The following is a 20,612-nucleotide window of genomic DNA, read 5'->3' as shown; positions in this document are numbered from 1 at the left end:
ACCTTTCTTCAACAGCCTGATAGCAAGACCATTCAAGGTAGCCATCTAGCTTGTAGGCTAGACTTCATTGTTGCTTCTCTGTAAGTGCTCAGATTCCCTTGCAGAAAAAAAAAAAAACAGATTAGAAACAGATTTTACACATTTCAGACAAGCACTTTAAGTGGAAGCACATGATACAAAAGATGAGTAACACCCCTTTCACCATCACCATTATCTCCCCTGTACTTTGGAAGGAATTCAAGGACAGTCCAGACTATGCTCCTACCACAGCCACCAAAACAAGCTTGTCTCAGGACTTGGAGTCTGGCATGTCCACTATGTCTGCATAGCAATAGCTATTAAAGCAGATGTGTGTATCACTCTCTAGTAGCTAAGAACCTAAATTTCACATCTGTCTTCCCTTAGGTGGAATTTACAGAGCCCAGACATTGATCCTAGGAGCTAGGTACTAGCTTGATCCAGCAAAACAGAAGAATCAAGTTTTGGATTAATATATCCCCACTACTTGTCTGTCTCTCTCTGGATCTAGCATCCTCATGCCTCGATTTCAATAGAAAGACTGTGTGTGCAACTGCAGTCAAACCCCAGTGTTTGGTCATCTGAGTAGTTCTCCCTCCTCTCCTGACTGTATTGCATGGATCTCAACCAATCAGCCTCGGGACACAGACGTTTGGTGACTCACCTGCTGCTCACCTACTGACTGCCACTGCATATGATTTAGGTCCAGGTTCTCAAAGTGTTCATGCATGTCACCTAATATACTGGAGTTCCCAAAAGACATCAAAAGCCTCTCCTGACATTGTTAGGGAGACTTCCACCCTTTGTGCATACTACAGGTATGCAGTACAGTAGAATGCTCCTAATTTCCAGGACATTTGAAATTAGGTATTACAGCACCTTCCTGGGCAGAGCTGAAACTCATTTGCCTGTAGTTTTCCTCTTAGCATTAATTGATTCCTGAAGGACATAAGAGCTTATATGGCAGAGTGACTAACCCTAATCATGGTGAGTACTACTAATTGCTTAGACTCTTAAAATAGCTTACAAGAGTAATATATGCTAACCACACATACCAGAACATAGCACTATTCATCACTGTTCCAAGAATGCTAATTACCCTTTCCATTGTGTGTGTATGTGTGTGTGTTTTACAATGCTAAAAAAATTTGGTTTTAAATAATCAAGCCACAGAATGGGGGCTGAGATCACAAGCATCTGGATTACAAGAAGAGTCTGGGTTAAAACAACAAAAGTTAAAATGGAAATTTTGAGGTAGTTTCCATTGCAATCCCACATATTTCAGTTTGTTTATGAAATAAATAACTCAGTGACTGAAAAAATAATTGAAATAATTTATTGAAAAGGAAGAGTGAATTCCACTGAAGGCCTATATTTTATATTTCCTTTCTCAAAACAGCTCTCAGAAGCCAGCAGCACTAAATGCCTGTAAAAAAAAATAAAAAATCAAACTTGAAAATAATGGATAAATAGAAGATGCAGCTTTTACTTAATGTGATAATTCCACCTTCCAATCATTAAAGCAGATGGTCAAAGCCTGGGCAGGACCAGTGGCTGTCATAGTAAACTCCTAAACTCTTCACTGCAGAGGGAAATCATGACTAATAGTTTGTTGATGCAAATCACAAATCACAAACATGTTTACTATTTCCCCAAGGAAACTTGGAGTTAAAATATATGTTCAACAAAACATGGACCGTACACTGGAGATCTAGTAATGAAAATGATTCTAAGATCCAAAGGAAAAGATGTTGAAGCCCCAGGGGAAACCAAGGTGTGGGTGTTCTTTTAAAAGGTGGAGCTTTTAATAGAAGACTTCTGGGCTTGTGAACAAGGTTTGTAAAGGAATGGTCACCTTCTGGGAATGTGATAGTCTTAATCAGCACAGCTGAGAAACATATATAGAAAACATTTAGAAGAAATACAGTTAGAAATGCAGTAAAATAGATCTCCTGGTGAAGTCTCCTTTTCCTTCCCTCCTCCCCTATACACACTTTGGTAACAAAAGCTCCAAATAGCCCATGAGAAAATAAAACATTTTTTTCAATGTCTTTTGCAATCTTGTACAATTTAGGGTGTACATTTTGTTCAGTCAAGCATTACAAGGAGCACTGGGCTAAGAGAAGTGACTGTGAAGGGTTTTTATAACATCCATTATGTAACTGCTTGGTTTTGTGGATGGTTTGCAGCACCAGAGATGCATTGGTCAGTATGAAGTTGTCTCTCAAAATAATGTGATGTGACAGTGTATTCTGGCTAGGTTTGCACCAGGGAGTAGTATAGACCATCTCACTGCAGTGCAGCCATTTACAAACTGAACTGATGTAGTCAAAGATGATTTAAGTTCCGCCATCTTGTAATACAGATGATGCTACACAGAGATGTAGCACAGAATTTAACTTGATTGTGTACCAGGAAGGGATTTTTGGGTTTTATTTCTTTCTACATCTCAATGGCAGTCAGCATACAGAGAACACGATACAATGAGAACCCGGCTAATTCTATGATTCTATGATTCTATGCAGGGGGAAGCATGTAGTTAGGCAGAATGTTTAATCTAGTTGAGTAATATCTGGATATTGATGTGCAGTGTCATGTGTTGCCTTTTAGCATTTCCACATGGGTGATCTGTTACTATGCAGCATGAGAATCTTCATTTGATTTCTTACCCTCTTATCTGACTCCTCAGGGATTTGGAAATCCAGCAGTAATTTACAACTGCCATTTTCTTTGGGCTTTGACACATATGCAGTCAATGCTTCTAAATGGTTACCACTTGCAGCCATTTGCCCTGCCCTTCTGACAGAGGTTGCCAGTGCCAATACAGTATGTCTGAAAACCCAGTAAAACTACTCCTTAACATCTCAAGCCTGTTTATTAAGGTACATAGATCCACTTTGAATTTAATGCTTAGCTGAGAAAGGCAGCACTACTGAAGCTGCTTTGTAAATCCTGCAGCAATCTTTGCTGGAGATCAGGCAACAACTTAGGAAGCACCCATCCAAGTCATCTGATTTTATTCTGCTGCTTCATTTAAATGAAATCTTGGACTTCAATGTTTACAAGTTATTAAATGAAAATCCTTCCTAAAGTAATTGCTAGGAACAACAGGGCTACTTCAGATGCTTCGCAGAACGTTATTTTACTCAGTGCTCTACAGAATCAGTTTCTACTGGTTAGAATTTTTTTAGGTTTTTTTAAAATTTTCACAGACAGAAGTGAAGCAGAAATCATGGCTTGCTTCTTTGAACCCCAATAAGGGTGTTAAATCACCCTCTTGACAGTGGAAAATCCCTTATTTCAGACACGTGGGTGCGATTACATAGCAAACTCAGAAGCATTATATGGCAAATCATATAGGCTCTTAACTGAATTTTTTTAATATACAGAATGAAAAATTGAAGCAGTTGTTGATTTTAAATGATAAACTTTTATTCTGAATATACTGTTTTTTGCACAAGAATTAACACAACAGTTCTAGGATTATAAACTTTTTATAACATGATTGTACAAATTTTTACAAAAAATTATTTTTCCAGGCTTGTCAAGTTCCACAAGAGAACACAAGAAAAGGGAGAAAGACCTGCTTGCCTTGTAAGAGCAATCAAGTCTTTTTTTGCAGAAACACACACTGAGCATTTCAATAAAAATATCCCAGAAAGCATGATCCAGACATTCCATACAACACAAGAAGACAGCTTTGTCAGATCACAATCGCAGTTTCATGGCATCTGAACAAGACAGTATCCCTTTAGCCTCAGTGAATTATTTCTTCAAGATGATGTTTTTCTTTTAAACCATAAATAGGACAGATGCAAGTAGCTGGGAAGAGGGTGAGGCTAACTTTTAAAAAGCTCTTGAATTGTTTTCAGACACTTTGTTTTAATCTTTTTACAGTAGTGTACAATGAGTATTAACAATATTAACATTGTGGTATGAAAAAATAATAATAAATCTGGCCTTTAAAGGCTAGGATATCTAATGAAACAAGGGTAAATTTTTTCCAAAGCAAGGAGTTATTAAGATTTCACCTTCAGCTGACATTCCAAAAGCACCCGAGTGCATTGCAGTGCCCTGTAGGCATTAATATGCTTCTCAATACCCAGTGTGCAAGCATCTGAGTTTTTAGGACCAATGGGTCTGAGGTTGTATTTTGAAAGTAAGACATACTGAGCATGTTTTCTGAGTTTAAGTGTTAAAGGAAATGAAAGGTCTCAATGTCTTTTCAGTGATACTGAAAAACTTCAACCAAAGCAAGCAACACTTGGGTTGCAAAGGTCACTTAAAAGGGATACTTCCTCTTTGAACCCAGTAAGGCCAGTTTTTAAGTTAGTAAAAGGAATATTATAGGAAAACTTACAAATGGCAGCAACACTATTTTTGTCAAGTTAAGCAGTAAAGCCTCAAGCATTAGAAACATGAAAAAGATCATACTAAAGTCTTAAAGGTACAGGACCTAAAAATCTTGTCAATCAAACCTGCTATGTCATGTTAAAAACCTGTTACAAATATGGACCACGGTCAGTGTTTTGGCAGTAATGCTGGTTGTTCAAATGAAAACCTAGAAAGAAACCTTTCATGCTAAATCCTCAGATTATGTTTTGCACAATACCATGCTATAACAACTTTAATGGTGGTTATTTGTCAGACATACAGTAGGCTGCACAATTGCTGTGTAAATGAAACAAGTCCAAACAGTTCCCTTAGTGCTGTTTGAAGGATCTGAGCAAATATCAACACAACTTTTTATACGGCTTAAAAAAAAAAAACCCAAACCAAACTAAACCATAACATATTGCAATATGAAATTTCTCAATTTAAAGCCTAGGATTGAGTTTCTTTTCTCACAGACCAGAAGAATTAAAATTATGCATTTAGTGAAAATAAGGATACACTTCTGCATGAATATACATATTTATTAATGGAGGTTGTTTCTGAAAGGCAGGTATTCACATTCTGAGATAGCTAAAGTTCACATTATATTTTCTGTGTTTTGTAATTAGCAGGTATCCAGGTAGTGAATTTTAAAAAAATCACACCATTACTTGGATTTAATCAAAGCATATGTTTCTTTCTGCAAAAAGCAGCCAAAATGTCATGGTTTCCCCTGTTCTACGAGGACAGCACTAAGCCCTTCTGGAAGGGCCAGGTTGTGAGTTTTCTATCAGAAAGTTATAATGGCTGGAAGGTCAAGTGTTTATATAAAAAAAATGCTTCTTCAGGTCATACATAAGGGCAGATAAGTGGAAAAAATAGTATTTCCCTAACCCAAGAAGGTTCATGAACCTGCATGGCATGCTCTTCTCTCTTCTTTTATATTTGATTATTCTAAGGGAAGTGGGACAAGACCAAAAGCCACAATTGTTTTCTGTTGCAGTGTGGCTTTGTGCCATCTTTCTGCCTACAGACTCTAATCAAATGCTTATTAAGCAACTCAGAATATGGCCTACCAGCACAAGCAAATTGTTCTGAAATGTTAAGAGATGTAATATTTCATGAAGGGTTTCTTTTAGGAAGCTAAGTGAAAACTATACAGAACTTAATATACTGACCATCTTCTAAAAATTTAAAAGAGCAAAATGCAACCTATTATGTATTTTAAGCAATTTTAGAGTAAAAGCTGTAAGTGTAGTAAGTGTTGGCCTAATTCTACAACATTTGCTCCTCCCATAAAATTTGAATTGACCTATGTTAAGGAATAATACAGGATAAACTCTTTGTATTTGAAAGAATCAAACCATTTTTTTTCATCATGTGATAACCGGTGATAAGTTGAAGTGCAGTAAGAGAGGAGTTCCGATATTATCTTCACCCAGATTATCAACATTAGCTCACCTTCCCTGAGCAGGACCTGAAGTCATTCGACACAGTTAATTGTAGTGTTAATCCCATGACTTTACTAGATATTTATTAAAAAGCTAAATCTGATCACTGAACAAAAGACCAAGTTTGTTTTTTTTTTTTCACTCACTGTATTCCCAAACATGAGCAAATATGTAGCTGGAGCCAAGGAGCATGAGAAAAACAATGAACCAGCCATGTGTACGACTACAGGAGACATTTGATCTTTTAAGCCATGCCATGGCTTTGATTAGCTTCAATTTTCATAGGATATTAATGCATGCCCAATTATTTCTTTAAGCTTCTGGCATGATCAAAAATATATCAATTGCCAGCACATGAATATCAATGCTCTGCAATATATTACTTTTTTTTTTTTTTTTTTTTAAGAGCTAGTGTATTGTGCCATAATATTTGCACATTGCAGTTGCTAGCAGGATTGTACAATACCAGCAGAGTTGCACATTCATTGGTTTAGCTGTCTTGCAATACTGTTTAGTTCTGAAAACTAGGAAAAAAGCACAAATCATATTTTGCATCAACACTATGCTACACTGTAATATTGTAATTTACTGCACCAATCCGTATCACCAATGAGGTTGTATAAAAACAACTTCTAAAATTATTATTCACAATCAAGTATCAATGTGCATACATACAGATTCAAGGCTCCCCATTTGTTTGGATATTTTCTAATGTTAGCAACCAGGACATTTTGCTGTTAAATATGCTATTTTCTATAATAAATAGAAATAACCAAAATTTTATTATTACAACTGCTTATATATTAAGAAAACAAAGGGGGAACCCAATATGAATTTTAGAGAACATATACTTCCAAAAATAAATGTGTTAAATCTGAATTTTATATACTTAAAATATCTGTACACAGGTTTTCATGTGAGATCACTTTTCAGTAAAAAATCCAACTCAGCCATTTTGTTACAACAAATAAATTCACCCTATTTTCTCAGCTTTTTCATTGCACAGTATATTCAGAGCTGTTTCATAATATAATTTAATATTATTTGATTGCAACACATTGCAATGTTCATTTTCTCACACAATAAAAGAATCACTCAGTTATCTTCTCAATGAACTATACTCTACCATCAAAGAAAACAAACTGAAAAACAGCAACATATCATCATCATGCAAAATACCCTAGAAACCAACATTCAAATATCACAAAGACATTTTGTATTCACAAGCATTTTTGTTTGAGACTTTGAAAGATTCGACTAGTTTTATATAGAACTGCATTGTGAAAAGGAGGTGAATATTACATTGAAATTAACATTTTCCTGACAGAAGATGACACCAAATTTAAGATGAGAATAACTTTTTTTATCAAACTCCCAAGTACCTTTATATTTATAAAAACAGAACTTTCCTTTCTTCCTGCCTGCCTGCCTTTCTGACTTCCTTCCTCTCATCTGTCTATCAAAACTTTGCTGTCTATATAACTAATTTTTGAAAGAATAAACTACTCATCATAGAGCATTCCAATTATGTTGAACCTCTGATGAAGGCTTGCCAATATTTTCATTTTTCTCAACTAGTCTGGACAAAAATGATATTCAAAGCAGCCATCATGGTGCCAATAATACATATCAGGGACTAAATTTTTTTTTTTAATTTTTATTTTTTTTTAAATAAATGCTCATGTAAAAGAATATAAATCTTCAAGATATCCAAAGCTTAAAAGAAATCAAAATCCTATACACAAGCTTTTTTCAGGGGAGCCCTTTTACATGAAGTCATCAAGATTACAACAACAAACAAACAAAAAATAAACCAAAACAATCTTAGATTCCCCAGTGAAGCACACACAGAATTCTGTTTGGATGGCATAGATGATGCAGCATTCACATACGTTTAAGGATCCAACACTCCAACATGCAGCCACTGTGGGTGCCTTTATGAGTCTCACAACGAGTGATAACCAGACATGAGCACTGCTGTTCTGCTGCTGTCTGAATAGCTGACCCTTTTTAAACTGAAACTGAGGCTATAGTTTTGGCTGGGCCTTGATTAAGTTATGCAGGGTTTGGTTTAGCAAGGTCATAACTGGTAGTGTCTGCTGCCAGATAACAGCCAGAGCAGGACCAACTGTGCTCCTACCATAGACCACAGTGATGGACTCAGACCAGAGACACCACCGCAGTCAGCTGAATCTTCCTGTGACAAGAAAAAAAATAAATTATTTGACATTAATTACAATGAAATTTCTTGAGAAGTAATCTATGGTTAGACAATGCTCCACCCATCCCCTGCACTGCTCTCTCCACTGAGTCTGAGATTCATGAGTAGCTCTGAAGGCTGAAAATATTTGGTGTTCCTCTTGTTTTCACTGGATACTGGATAGCATGAAAAGACACTTTCCATTTTCCGAGAGATCCCAGGCCTCCAAGGACAAGACAAGAGTGTAGGTGGGAAAGGAGTCTGTATATCAGGAACCAGGGAAACTTCTTGAACAGGAGGAACATGTGCAGGTAAGGACAAACTGTACCTTAATGGTAACATAGCTCAACTGCTGGCACAGAAATGAAAAGGATTTTGGAAGAGAAAGGAGAGGAAAGCCAGCATGCATGGAACAGCTCCTGGTTCAGACTGACATGCCACTGAGGCATATTTAACTAATATTTAATGTGTCTCAAAAAAGGATAGGGGTTGGAGAGGATGAAAGTACAATCAGGAAAATTAAGGAAGAGTCATTAAAACACCTTTAATTTATTGGCACACCCTTAAAGAAAACTCTGAAATGCAATTAAGATCAGGGAATGAAGACAAGTCATCAATGAACCATCCCAAAATAATACACATATAAGAAACCTGGTGGAAGGAGAATACTCAATAGGACAGGCAATCAACTTGGTAAGAATGGTGGTATAGGATATACAACAGAAGGGTAGAACGCAAAGGCGAATGCAAAGTGTAATAACATAGAAGTATTACAGGGAAAAGAAACTGGGACAATTTTTGTGGTTAAGAAATTTCAGAGTCTAATAATAAAAATGTAATACTATCATTGCACTGCTGATCACCTGATCAGTGACAATACCAGTCATGAAACGTTATATTAAATTAGAGAAACCACAAATAGACTGGATTGATGTCTTATCAAAAAGAGCGGTAGAGATTGCATTTTTGGTTATGATAAATGACTGCCTTTTGGAACAAACAGACTTTGCATCTGTATTCATGCATAGGGATCTCTTAAAAACTAGTAGAGAACTGTGCTGTATATCTCAAGTATAGCTCTAGTAGCTCTGTAGATCACAATGCAACAGGATTTAGCATTACTGTGTGAGATATCAGGACAAATAAATCCAAAACAAAAGACACCAATTTCAAAAAAAGGAACTATATAAAAATTACCAAAAGCAGTTAAAAACACTTGCATAATACAACAGAAACTGCAAGACAACAGGGAAAAAAAAACCCTTAAAAAACACACACACAAAACAGAAAGTAGGAAAAACACCTAGAAGCAGCCCCTTAAAAAGCAAGTCTCTCACAAGGATCCAGAAGAAATATTTAAAATATTTCATTAGATATTCAGGTAAAATGAACTCCACAATTAGAACAACCACCACTCTCTTTCCCATCCCAACCCAGAACTCAAGTTCTTCAGAAAAAAATAAAATTAAAAAAAAAAATTAATTCTATCCTAATGCAAATAGCTCATGTTAGCTGATGTTCATTATCAACAGTAGCCAAATAGCCATTTCAAGAAATGTCTCTGTCATCTGTTAACTTAATATTTAGTCCTATAATTTTGGTGTAGGCATTATTTTTAGTTGATTGCACTGTACAAGTTCAAAATTCGTAAGGTTTTGGGTCAACAAGTAAGTCATAAGTGAACTCTGCTGCACCAGATTTGGAGGACTCTAAGATTTGAAGCTGCACTGAACTTTCTGGTTTATTTAGTTTGGCTCTGTCACTTTTTGCATCTGTGTTGTGTCTTGTAATGTAGCTTATTTTCCATTCAAAGCACCTAAAAATAACCCCTCTTCCTCACAGTGAGTACCATCAGAAATAGAATTATTGTAAAGGTTTCTTGGCATGTTAATTCAATGAACTGTACTCAGTGGAAGCTCTTGGTATTTATGATTCTTATCACTGAAATTTTTAGAAGAGTAATCTTTGAAAAAATAGTCTGAAGCAAAGGATGAGATTCAAAACTTTTGAACAGAGGGAAGATGTCACATAATGATAAAGGGGTAGGGGTCTGAAGGGATCTCTGGAGATCATCGAGTCCAACCCCACTGCCAAAGCAGAATCACCTCAGGCGGGTCACAGAGAAACATGTCCAAGCTGATCCTGAAAGTCTCTAGAGAAGGAGACTCCACAACCTCTCTGGGCAGCCTGTTCCCATGCTCTCACCTTTGTAGTAAAAAGTCTGTCCTCATATTGATGTGGAGCTTCCTGTGTTCCAATCTGTGTCCATTGGGCCCTTCTTCTTGACACCCACCCTTCAGATATTTATAAACATTAATAATATCCCCTCTCAGTCTTCTCCAGACTAAACAGCCACAGGGCTCTCAGCCTTTCCTCATAAGACAGAAGTTCCAGTGCCCTGATCATCTTTGTAGACCTCCTTTGAACTCTCACTCATATTATCCCTGCCCCATGCTGTCCGGGAAGCTCAGATCTGGAAAAAATACTCCAGATGTGGTCTCACTAGGGCAGAGTAGAGGGGCAAGAGAACCTCCCTCAACCTGCTGAATGGACTTCTTAATGCAGCCCTGGATACCACTGGCCTTCTTGGCCACAAGAGCACATTGCTGTCCCATGAATAATTTATATGTCTGGAGAGTAAGAAAGAAGTAAATAGAAGTTTTTTAAAAAAAATGTGGTTAAAAGGAAGAGGAAAATATAATTATAGTGAAAATGGCATCCAGTATGGATAAGGCGTAGATGGACCCCCACACCTACAGTACTCTCAGCTTTGATGTCATCACCTCTGCGATAGACCAAATATTGGGTAATCTATTTTGATGAATTAATCCTACTACTACATGCACTTGAAAAAATTCCATCCTGTTGCCTATTTTCAGTTGCTTTTTTGAGGTTTAAAAAAAATACATCACAATTTATGGGCACTGTTTTCATATTCAACAGTAACACTGTAATATTCTTACTGGATTGAAAAGAAATATATTAATATCATTTGTTCTTTCCCTAAGACTACAAAGAGCTGTTTTTAAAGGATTCACAACTTCAGAACAGTGGAGAATGTCTTGGAAGCCTCATGTAGAAGAGGCATCTTCTTATTAAAAATGACGGAGTTAAATTGTACTATACAAAAGTATACCAAGTTTATATAGAGATTTTAAGGCTGGTGTGATTTAACCTCATATTTGTCAAAGTCACACTGAAGTTCTGAGGTTTGTAGACAAATTTACAACAGTAAGCCAGCAGTTCTGCCAAGAACAATTTCTAAATATTGTCTCTGGAATCAGTTACTCCTTTGTGTCCTAAGCCAGGATAAAAATAGTAGTGACAAAGAAGGTACAGTAAATCTTATCTAAATACATTTTTCCTCCCCAGCATTGCATATTGTCATTTTCTTGTGTGCTTGTACATAAATTCAAGAAACTCTTTTATGGAAATTAGTAGGATCTCACCATTAATTTGGAACCATACTGAGTAAAGTGTCAGTTCTGAATAGTCTCCAAAGTGTCTTTTTTAAAAACTCTTCCCTATTCCAAGCTTTAAGAAAATTTCTCTACTGTTTCCCATAAAATGTTATTTTTGAGACTTATTTTAAATTTTCTCATAACAAACTGCATAGCACCATTTAATCTTACCTTTACCTCTGCCAGTACAATTAGATACTGAACTAATTTTAAGTGGTTTTACAGAATTTTTACATCATTCACTAATATGTTAGTCAAACAGAAAACCTGAATAACCAATAGATCAGCTGATGATATCCTCTCTTTGTTGTCTTCAAAATAATTTTGTGCATATTATTTGTCTTTGAAGAGAAAAATAAATGGAAAATAGATTGAAAGAATCCTTGATATAATCCTTTCATTTAATTGGAAGTGTATCAGAAATTTCTAGCATAAATAAGTCACATGTCAAATTTGCTTGTAGGCTTGAGGTAGAGAACTGTCAAATTAAAATGTCATCTCCTTCATGATATGCCTTACTATGATAACTCTAGATGGGGTTATTTTACAGCATCACACACTGATAGTTATTCAGCACTTGCAGAATGGAAATGAAAGTTTTTACTGAACCATTGTCAAGAATAGAACAGTTGTCTGGGCTCCTAACCACCCTCAAAGCTCCCACTGACATCCCAGGGAGCTGAGAGAAATCAGACATTCCCAGAAGGTGCTTATAAACTGTAGAATTCTTCTCCTTATGCTCAGACATGGTAAACATAAACACTGCATATGTAAAAAGTAAAATAAAGTCATTGAAGGTGGTGATAAATACAATTTTGTTATCCTTGAAAAAAAACCAAACAGCTGCTGTTCTTGAACCTGATCACCTATTTTATGTCTGTGTTGCCTTAAGTGATTTTAATAAGACTACATAGATTAATGTCAAGTAAGAACCCATTTCCAAAATCACAAAGCTTTTAAAATACAGGGTGGATGAAAAAAAAAAAAACCTTTATAACTTTCTGCTGCCAAAGTCTATCAGCTAAAATTATATTTCATGAGTTGCCAATTATTTTTGTTTTCCTTTTTAACCAGAAGACCATTTTGGACATAAAGAATTCAGCTCAAGGTGAGTCTCTGCTGCTTTCTGTACATTGAAGAGCTTTTTAATTAAAATAGGGTTACTTGCAGAGCACATTGCATGTAAGAACATGAGATGTTAATCTTCTACATTTTAATGTGAAATATTACTGGCTTGGGGGAAGGGATATTTCACCCCTCCTTATAACCTTCATCCATGACTGTGCAAGTTCCTAGGTTTGCTAGAAATTAGACCATTCAAATAAAGAATAAAAAACTTTATATTTACTAAGATACATCTGTTAAACAGAACTTTAAGCTTTTTCTTTTTCCCACTAATTTTCAAGTGATACTAGTTGAACTAATTGAATAATGAGAATACAAAAAAAAGAGAAAAAAACCAGGAAAAATTAGTTTTCTAACTTGTTACAAATTTCAATATTTCACCACACTTACTCTGAAAAATGACCTCTTAAATTTCCATTTTTGCTTCTCAATTGACTGTACTTTGATAGATATGTTAGTATCTCCCTCTAGTGGTTTTCTGAGTAATAATGTTGATCAGAAACCCCTCCAGTGTACAAGGTCATGAATTTAATATGCTTTAGATCAGCAGTTTTCTTGCATAGGTGTCACTAGTTTAACCGAATTGATCCACATTATTATATTCCATCACTAACACTGTGTTAATTTGAATGCAGTGAAACTCATTACTTTTCTCAATAGGAACACTTACTCTTCCATAGTGCACTCATTTGGTTGTCCCTAAGTACAGCTTTATTTTCAGCAGTATTATAAAATCTTATTAGTTTGCACCTTTCTTTCTTTCTATGCAGAAACTTTATTCTTCTGTTTCATTTTAACAGGGACAAGGGAAAAATATTTTGAAGGGAATGACACTGACTCAGTTGGTGTGTGTGCAATCTGAAAGAGCTGACCACATAAACCCAATAGGTTCCTATGGCTTTGTACTTGCTATGGGAGAGGACTCTGAGTTCTGTAATTGTGATTTATAAGGCTCCAAACAGTTTTTTCATATTTAATTTCACTTAATATTGCAATAGTAATTTGCTCCAGATTGTTGCTTTTGGGACGCGCTTCATTATGTTTTCTTTTGTAAGTAAAAAGGTCTGCTAAATTTTAAAGCCAAGAACAAAACAAAACAAAACAAATTAGAGAAAGTAACTGACCATCCACACCACATGAAAACTTGCAGAAAAATGAAGATAGGAGCAGACGTCATGGTAGAGGCACGACTCGTTGTGCATATAGGCTGATCCTATTAATAACGGGCAAAGTAGCAAGTAGAGGAAAGGAAAGAAAACACAGAAAAAAAAGACATACAAGATGAGATATCATGCAGATTGCTGGCAGTTAGCAGAGTTCATGTGAAAGCATCCACCCAAGAGCAAGAGATTCACAGCAAAATTTGCAAATAAACTTAACCAAAACAATCAAATGTTACAAAGCACGAGTTACACATTGATTAGCACATCAAGATAGTGAGCAAGAGTTGAACTTTCACACACAATCATATAAGGAGGATTTGGAATATTTACAATGACCAAATAGATTTCGAGTGTTTTTTCAACTTTGTTTAACCTTTGTTGGAGAGTAAAAAGACTTTTTTTAGAATAAAACATGAAAACTAGAAACATGCATTGAGTACAATTGTCTGGGCTTTTTTAACACTACTGACATCTCAGTAATTGTGGCTCATAAATGAAAAGCAAAGAATATACTGGAAAAAGCGCTGGTACACAGCACTTACAGCCAACTAACTGTACTAGTTTTGGACAATATTTCCTTTGCAGAATGGAATGAGGCATTGCAAATGAATTTTAGAAATATTTGTTTTATGGAATTGCAAGTACTTCTTTGTTCAGTACTTTTTGTCTTGAAATTCAGTCTAAACAATTGACATTTAACATATTCTCTTGCATACAATAATTTGAAAGTTAAGCCAGTATATTCAAAATGAATAATGAATTCAATATATATAATGTCTATAGAGTAATGTACACAATACAGGGAGTATTAACAACAAAATTTTTCTGATTTCAATAAGGCCATGCACCTTTATACCTGTTCAGAATGTGACCAAATACACATCTGCAGAATTTCTAAGAGCAAAACCATGCTAACCAGATATAATGTTTTAATCATTTAACAACACCTTAAATAATATGTGGAAATAATAACATAAAAATAAGGATAATCATCTAGTTGTAAAAGCCACAGAAGAACTGAATTCCACAGTACTGCACAGAGACAGTCAGTTTTATGCTCAGTGATGGGGATTTTTTACAGGGAATTGTGTGTGAAAGTGCAATGGCTACAGGAAAGGCAGATAAGAAAGCAGCTGTTAATTTTATGCTGATCATGGGATACTTGAAATAGAGTGGCTATGGTTTAGAGTGAACAGTGTGTTTAATGATAGATAGGTTACCAGGCACCAAGGTACTTTCAAACATTGTTGTCACTACTCTTCTAAAACATCCGTATTACTGCTTTTAAAGATAGACCCAAAGTCTTACAAGATCAATTTTACCTGTTTGGCTTCATCGAAACAGACATCAGGACCTTTTCTGTATCTTGGTTGTTTGACCATTTCACAAGGATTTGGCCCTTCATCTGTTTCCCTGGTTAAGGAGCATGACTGGTTTATGTGCACGGTACCCTAGCAGAATAACATTCTGTCTGTACATTCCTGAGAAGAGAAGTTTTATGTTGATTCAGATAGTACTGAAATAAACAACATTAGTCACAGTTTCTTGTTTAAACTGAAGAAAACCCAACCAACCCAATCCTCTAGGTAAATCAAAATCAAATACTTTTTTTTTTTCTTCCCACTGCTTAGATCTAAAAAAATAATCATTCTGAATGAATTTCTAGTAAATTACAGAAAGACTTATCCATTCTCATTAGCATCACAGTGGTGAAGGGAGAAGCAAAAACACTGTCCAAAACAACAGAACAGCAGGATAGAAATGGAAGCAGTAACATGCTATTAACTGACTATTAACTGACTAACTGTAAACATGAGGCACATACACATGAAAGCTCAGCTAGAATGTTTCCAAGAATCTGAGTACCAAAAAGTGCTCTTATACTTGAAGCAATCCTATTCATGCATTTCTTAGAGAACTACAGAGGCTTCATTGCAATAAGTGGAGATGCCCAATGGAAAAGAAGGCAAGAGGACAGGGAATTTATTTCTACAGATCTACATCTGTCTTCATTTGGATGTCATCAGACTTACCTCCCCTTTCTTCTGCCAAGGCCCAGCTGAAAGGGAAGTCAAAACATAGAAATATTCTAAAAGATCATGTGCACAAGCAAAGCTGTACCAGCCAGAAGGGAGCAGAGTCTAATAATAACCATCTGAGTAACACCCAAAGGTCATTCTGTCTGCTTGTGTGATGTTACGCTACATCTGCATTTCACAATGTACCTTAGTTATAGAAAAGAGAATAGCTAAGTACTGCATAGTTGGAACAAAAATAAAATAGTCCATTTAGTCAACATAAGCCCACCCAGCTGCTCTGGCTGCCATTTGAGGTCATTTACTACTTTATAGAAGGTTTGAGCCCCATGGGCAAATCATGTGCCCATTTTCCATCAAATGCTCTTCATTTTCTATAGCTAGTGCTGTCTATAAATTCAGACAGTGGCAACAGTTAATCAAGCTCTCATGGACTTGAGCCCATTAGAATATTAGGTTGTGTTTACATAGTTCTGTGATGACACGCATATTGCTTCCTCCCAATGTAACTTCCTTTTCAGCTCAAGTGTAGATGGAATTCCAGTTTTATTATTGTGGCAATGAATGCATTGCTTGCGCCAAATAAACACAGTCATCTATCTCTAGCACCATCTGCTTTTCTTTCAAGAATGGGAGAAGCTGTCAAAACTAACTTCCTGACATGGACAAAGGTATTAATAATTGTTTTAAGCATTCTGTCATAATAATCCAAATTATTATTTGATTTACCACCTCTGGTGTGTTAACCTCAAGCATTTATAGCAGAGAAAAACTGAAGTGAATTTATCCTGGCCTAGAATAAGTGCATGTTGGTTTTATGTATTTCCATCACCATCACCTACAATGAACATCTACTGCAGTGAAAAGACTAAAGGCACTGAGATTGGCATGAAAGTGGTTGTAAATTCAAACCTTTTACATGCTTTTATTTTAATGCACATGTTGCAAGGGTTCTGCTCAGTGTTTATGCCAACTATGTCTCCAGCCAGCTTTTAAGAAATATTCTGCTAGCAGCTGGATAAACCTAACCTTTCATGGTTAAAGCAGTTTCCACAAGAAGTAAGCAGTTGGCACTGAACACCCACTAAGTGCCTCCATGACTTCACCTCAGTATTTCAGGCATCAGTGCAGTATCCCAACTTTTAATGACCAAACACTCTTATCTTGCTGTTGCCATTTTATTTTTTGTTATTTGTCTAGAAGGTCATATCTCTGTCTTTTCTAAAAGCTGAACAAACCCTAGACTCTCAGGCTCTCCTTGCTTGTCCTGTGGTCCAGATGCCAGCTACCTTGGGGGTCCTTTACCGGGCTTCCTCCAGTGTGTCAGTGTGGTACTGGGAAGTCCCAGATGGTTTACAGCACTCTGATGGTTTACAGCACTCAGCACTATAAAACTCCAGTCTCACCACTGCTGAAGAGATGGGACAGCTCAGTTAACCCAACCTGCTGACTGCAAACTTTCTAACACAGTCCAGGATGTGACTGTCCCTCGTTATTGAAAGCAACAGTGACAATTAATGTTCAGCTTCTTGTCCACCATGATCCCCTAGTCTCTTTCTGCAAAGCTGTTTCTAGTCACCCTGCCCCCAGTCTACCCAGCTGCATGTCATTATTTTCTCCTGGATCCAAGACTTTGCATCTGCCTTTTGGAAACTTCATTAAGTTGCTGTGAGCCTACTATTTAGGTCTTCACAAATAACAACTTTGCTCTCTGCATCAATAACTGCTGTCTCAGATGATTTGTGATACCATCCATAAATATCTTCTGCTTCAAGTACTCCAATGACAACGATGCTACTAATATGTACATACCCAGGTGATTTTTTTTTCAATATGTTCCAGTATATCATAGCCAAAAAACAATCCACACTACTAAATAATGTGATTTTAAAGGATACCCGGCTTCTCTGCTTGCATCAGTGGCTTTGGGTCACAGGAGCGGCACAGAAGTTGGCTGTCACTAATAATGAATACTAGATTGGTGTTTGAAATCTTCTCTGCATGATAAAGTCTGGGGAAAAAAAAGTAAAAAAAACCCAACTCCCTATGTTGAAATGAAGCAAGGAAATCTGTATTTGAGAAGATCACACAGTACTGGAATAATAGTAATTCAACTTCACAGTGCTACTGTTTATCTTTTCTGTTAAGAAACTGAAAGAAACATAAGAAATGTAATCTTTTTAACAGTTCAGGGTACTTCCTTTCAACTAGACTTACTAGTGGAAAAAATGGAAAGAAGCATAAAATTACTTTAACTGAGTTGATAGCTAGCTCTGTACTGCCACAGCAGTAGCTGTTCTGAGAAACAAAAGCAGTTCAGCATTGATTCTGTCCCTAAAAGCACTGAGAAAACCCTCAGCCGCAAAACTAAACAAACGAATGAACAAAATCCCAACACATAAATCTGTCTGGGAGAAGGCTGAGAAAGAGGTTTAGTGTATAGCTGCTGTTTATTGGATATGTAATTGCATTTTCATGTATATATATAATTCCACAAAATTAGGAGGGTCATTTTAATTTTATAAATAATGGAATATGGAGCATTATTTCTTTAAGCATTACTTCATGTCTGAGATACTAAAGGTAAGGATATTTCTGGTTGTTTTTACTAGCTTCAAGTGTATTTTCATACTCATTGCCACACTGTGGCATTTTAAAAAAAATATTAGCAGAATAATTTATGTAGACTTTCAGTAAGCTGAAATAAATACCTCTCCAACTTAAAAACACAAAACAAAACAAAACCCAAAAAATTAAAACCAAAAACCAAAGCAAAAATCCCAGCCAAACTCAAAACCAAATCAAACCAAACTGATAAATGAGTTCTTTGCACAACCAGTTACCTTCAAAAATACATCTCAGCAAAAAGGAGAAGGAACTATGGAAGTAGGAAAAAATGACCATGTCTTTTGGCTGTATTCACAATCCTTCAGCGTCCTCTGCCTTTCTGTCCTAACTTGAAATAATGTCTTCAGGAGTTTTAAATGTGACTTGACTTCAGACATTTGCAGAAATCCTAATCTTAAAGGTCTTTTCCAACCAAAATTATTCTATGATACTGTTTCTGCAAAATTTCAACCCTGCAAGCTGATGTATGAATTGCAGAATTAGGTTCAAGTTGCTATGTTTCTGAAGTATTTAGGTCTTATAATAGTGTGTTTTGCAAAAGAAAATAATAAACAAAAGTTATTTATGTTTAAGAAAATTTACCTGGAGCAGTTTATACAGTCTACAATTCCACCAAAAGATTTATCATCATTCTCAAAGAAATATTGAGTTTGCTCAGTTATACAGCTTGTTTTAGGCAGGGTAGCACTGAAATCATCATCTTCCATATCAGCTGACAGAAAGAAGAAAATACGTAAGTAAAAATTGACATTTTTAAGTCACAGATGTAACCAGGAGATCCAAATATGGCCCCCAGCTTAGATTCTTATCTTCTACTTCACTCAAAGTTGACTCTTTTAACATTCTCTTGACTTACCTGCATCAAGAAAACGTGGAAAAGTCAAGCTCAAAAACAGCTGCTGTAAGATAGACCTGAACACAGAAAGATAATATGCTTTTGTTAATAATTTTTTTTCGTCTTTGTATTTTACTGGGTCCTTAAAAGCTACTAAAATATAAATAACAACAGAATCATCATAGCTAATTAAGCTTTTGCTAGTTATCAAAGTTCTGTCTCTTTAAACCCTACAGTTTACCTACAGAAAACCGTGGTTTTCTTTCCATGCTTTATCTCAGGAATTCTTTCTACTGCTGAGACTTTCGACCATGTGTGCCCATAACTCACAAAGTTGAAATGTTATCATGACATTCAAGTCCTCCTTTTATACCTCTGCAGGAGGTGGAAGAGGCGTGTTGGTGTTCCTCCAAGACTTTAACCAACCACAACTCCTTTTGAACACAGGGAAAATGCTCCTGTGTCAGATATTTTAAACTGATAAGGCTCATAAAAAGGATGGTGAATACTACAATAATACAAATATATTATAAAAAAAAACTACTATTGTGGCTGACTTTTAAAACCACTTCTATTCCTGCTCTTGATGTATGGAATATAATTTCCTCCTGGGTGCTGCCAGAGCACTTAGGCTTAAAGTGATCCATTTATTTCAAGATTTTTTTTTTCACTCATGATCACATTTTTAGTTTTTATTTATTGGAACAAAAACCAGCTTGCCATACACACTGCTTGCTTCTCCTCTACCAATTGTCAAAACTATGAATTGCTACAGTTAGGTTCCTTGAACCCCTACTTATGCATAAGCCTTCTTAAGTTAATAGTTTCCTGTCATCATGTTTTAGGTTTACTTCTACCTATAAATATGGCCTGATCTCTCGTCATCTCATTCTGCACTCTTATCCTGCTGAGAGAAAGGTCTGTGTAACTTCATTCAACATCTAAGACTTCATCTTTTTCTCTTTATCCAGCATGACCCACATGTAGTGAAACTGGATCTGCATGTCTCCTTTCCAGTGGAGGAATTGCCTGAAAGGCTCTGGATTCGCATCTACAGCTTTGTGATTTTGTGATTTAAATCATCAGATGGACAGCACACCAACTCTCACGGATGAATGCTGTTCAACAGTGACGCAATTTGCTGACAGAAAATAGAAATAATTAATGGGATTCAACAGAACTTGCAGGGAACTGAATGAAAAAAAAGAAGCCTGGGAAAACTGGAAAACTTTAAAAGAGTTAAAAGAGCATGAAGGAGAAACCATACATACACACTTCGCTGAATGCTGATGTATCCCATATAAATTTTGAAAATTATCCC

At 36.0% G+C, this 20,612-nt stretch overlaps 1 protein-coding gene across 1 annotated transcript in view; it reads right to left on the bottom strand.

The window, feature by feature from the left end:
- Positions 1-3,428: 3,428 nt before the first annotated feature.
- Positions 3,429-20,612, bottom strand: part of CACNA2D1 (calcium voltage-gated channel auxiliary subunit alpha2delta 1) — a 372,848-nt gene continuing 355,664 nt past the window's right edge. The window contains exons 35-39 of the mRNA XM_030446297.1: positions 19,313-19,368; positions 19,039-19,168; positions 17,727-17,839; positions 15,115-15,197; positions 3,429-8,040 (exon numbers count right to left, since the gene is read on the bottom strand). Coding sequence (XP_030302157.1) covers positions 7,924-8,040; positions 15,115-15,197; positions 17,727-17,839; positions 19,039-19,168; positions 19,313-19,368 — 499 coding nt within the window. The 3' untranslated portion in view covers positions 3,429-7,923. The remainder of the gene's footprint in view (positions 8,041-15,114; positions 15,198-17,726; positions 17,840-19,038; positions 19,169-19,312; positions 19,369-20,612) is intronic.

The sequence above is a fragment of the Calypte anna genome, chromosome 1, assembly GCF_003957555.1.
Source record: "Calypte anna isolate BGI_N300 chromosome 1, bCalAnn1_v1.p, whole genome shotgun sequence".
NCBI lineage: Eukaryota > Metazoa > Chordata > Aves > Apodiformes > Trochilidae > Calypte > Calypte anna.
This window is presented reverse-complemented; position numbering and strand designations above follow the sequence as displayed.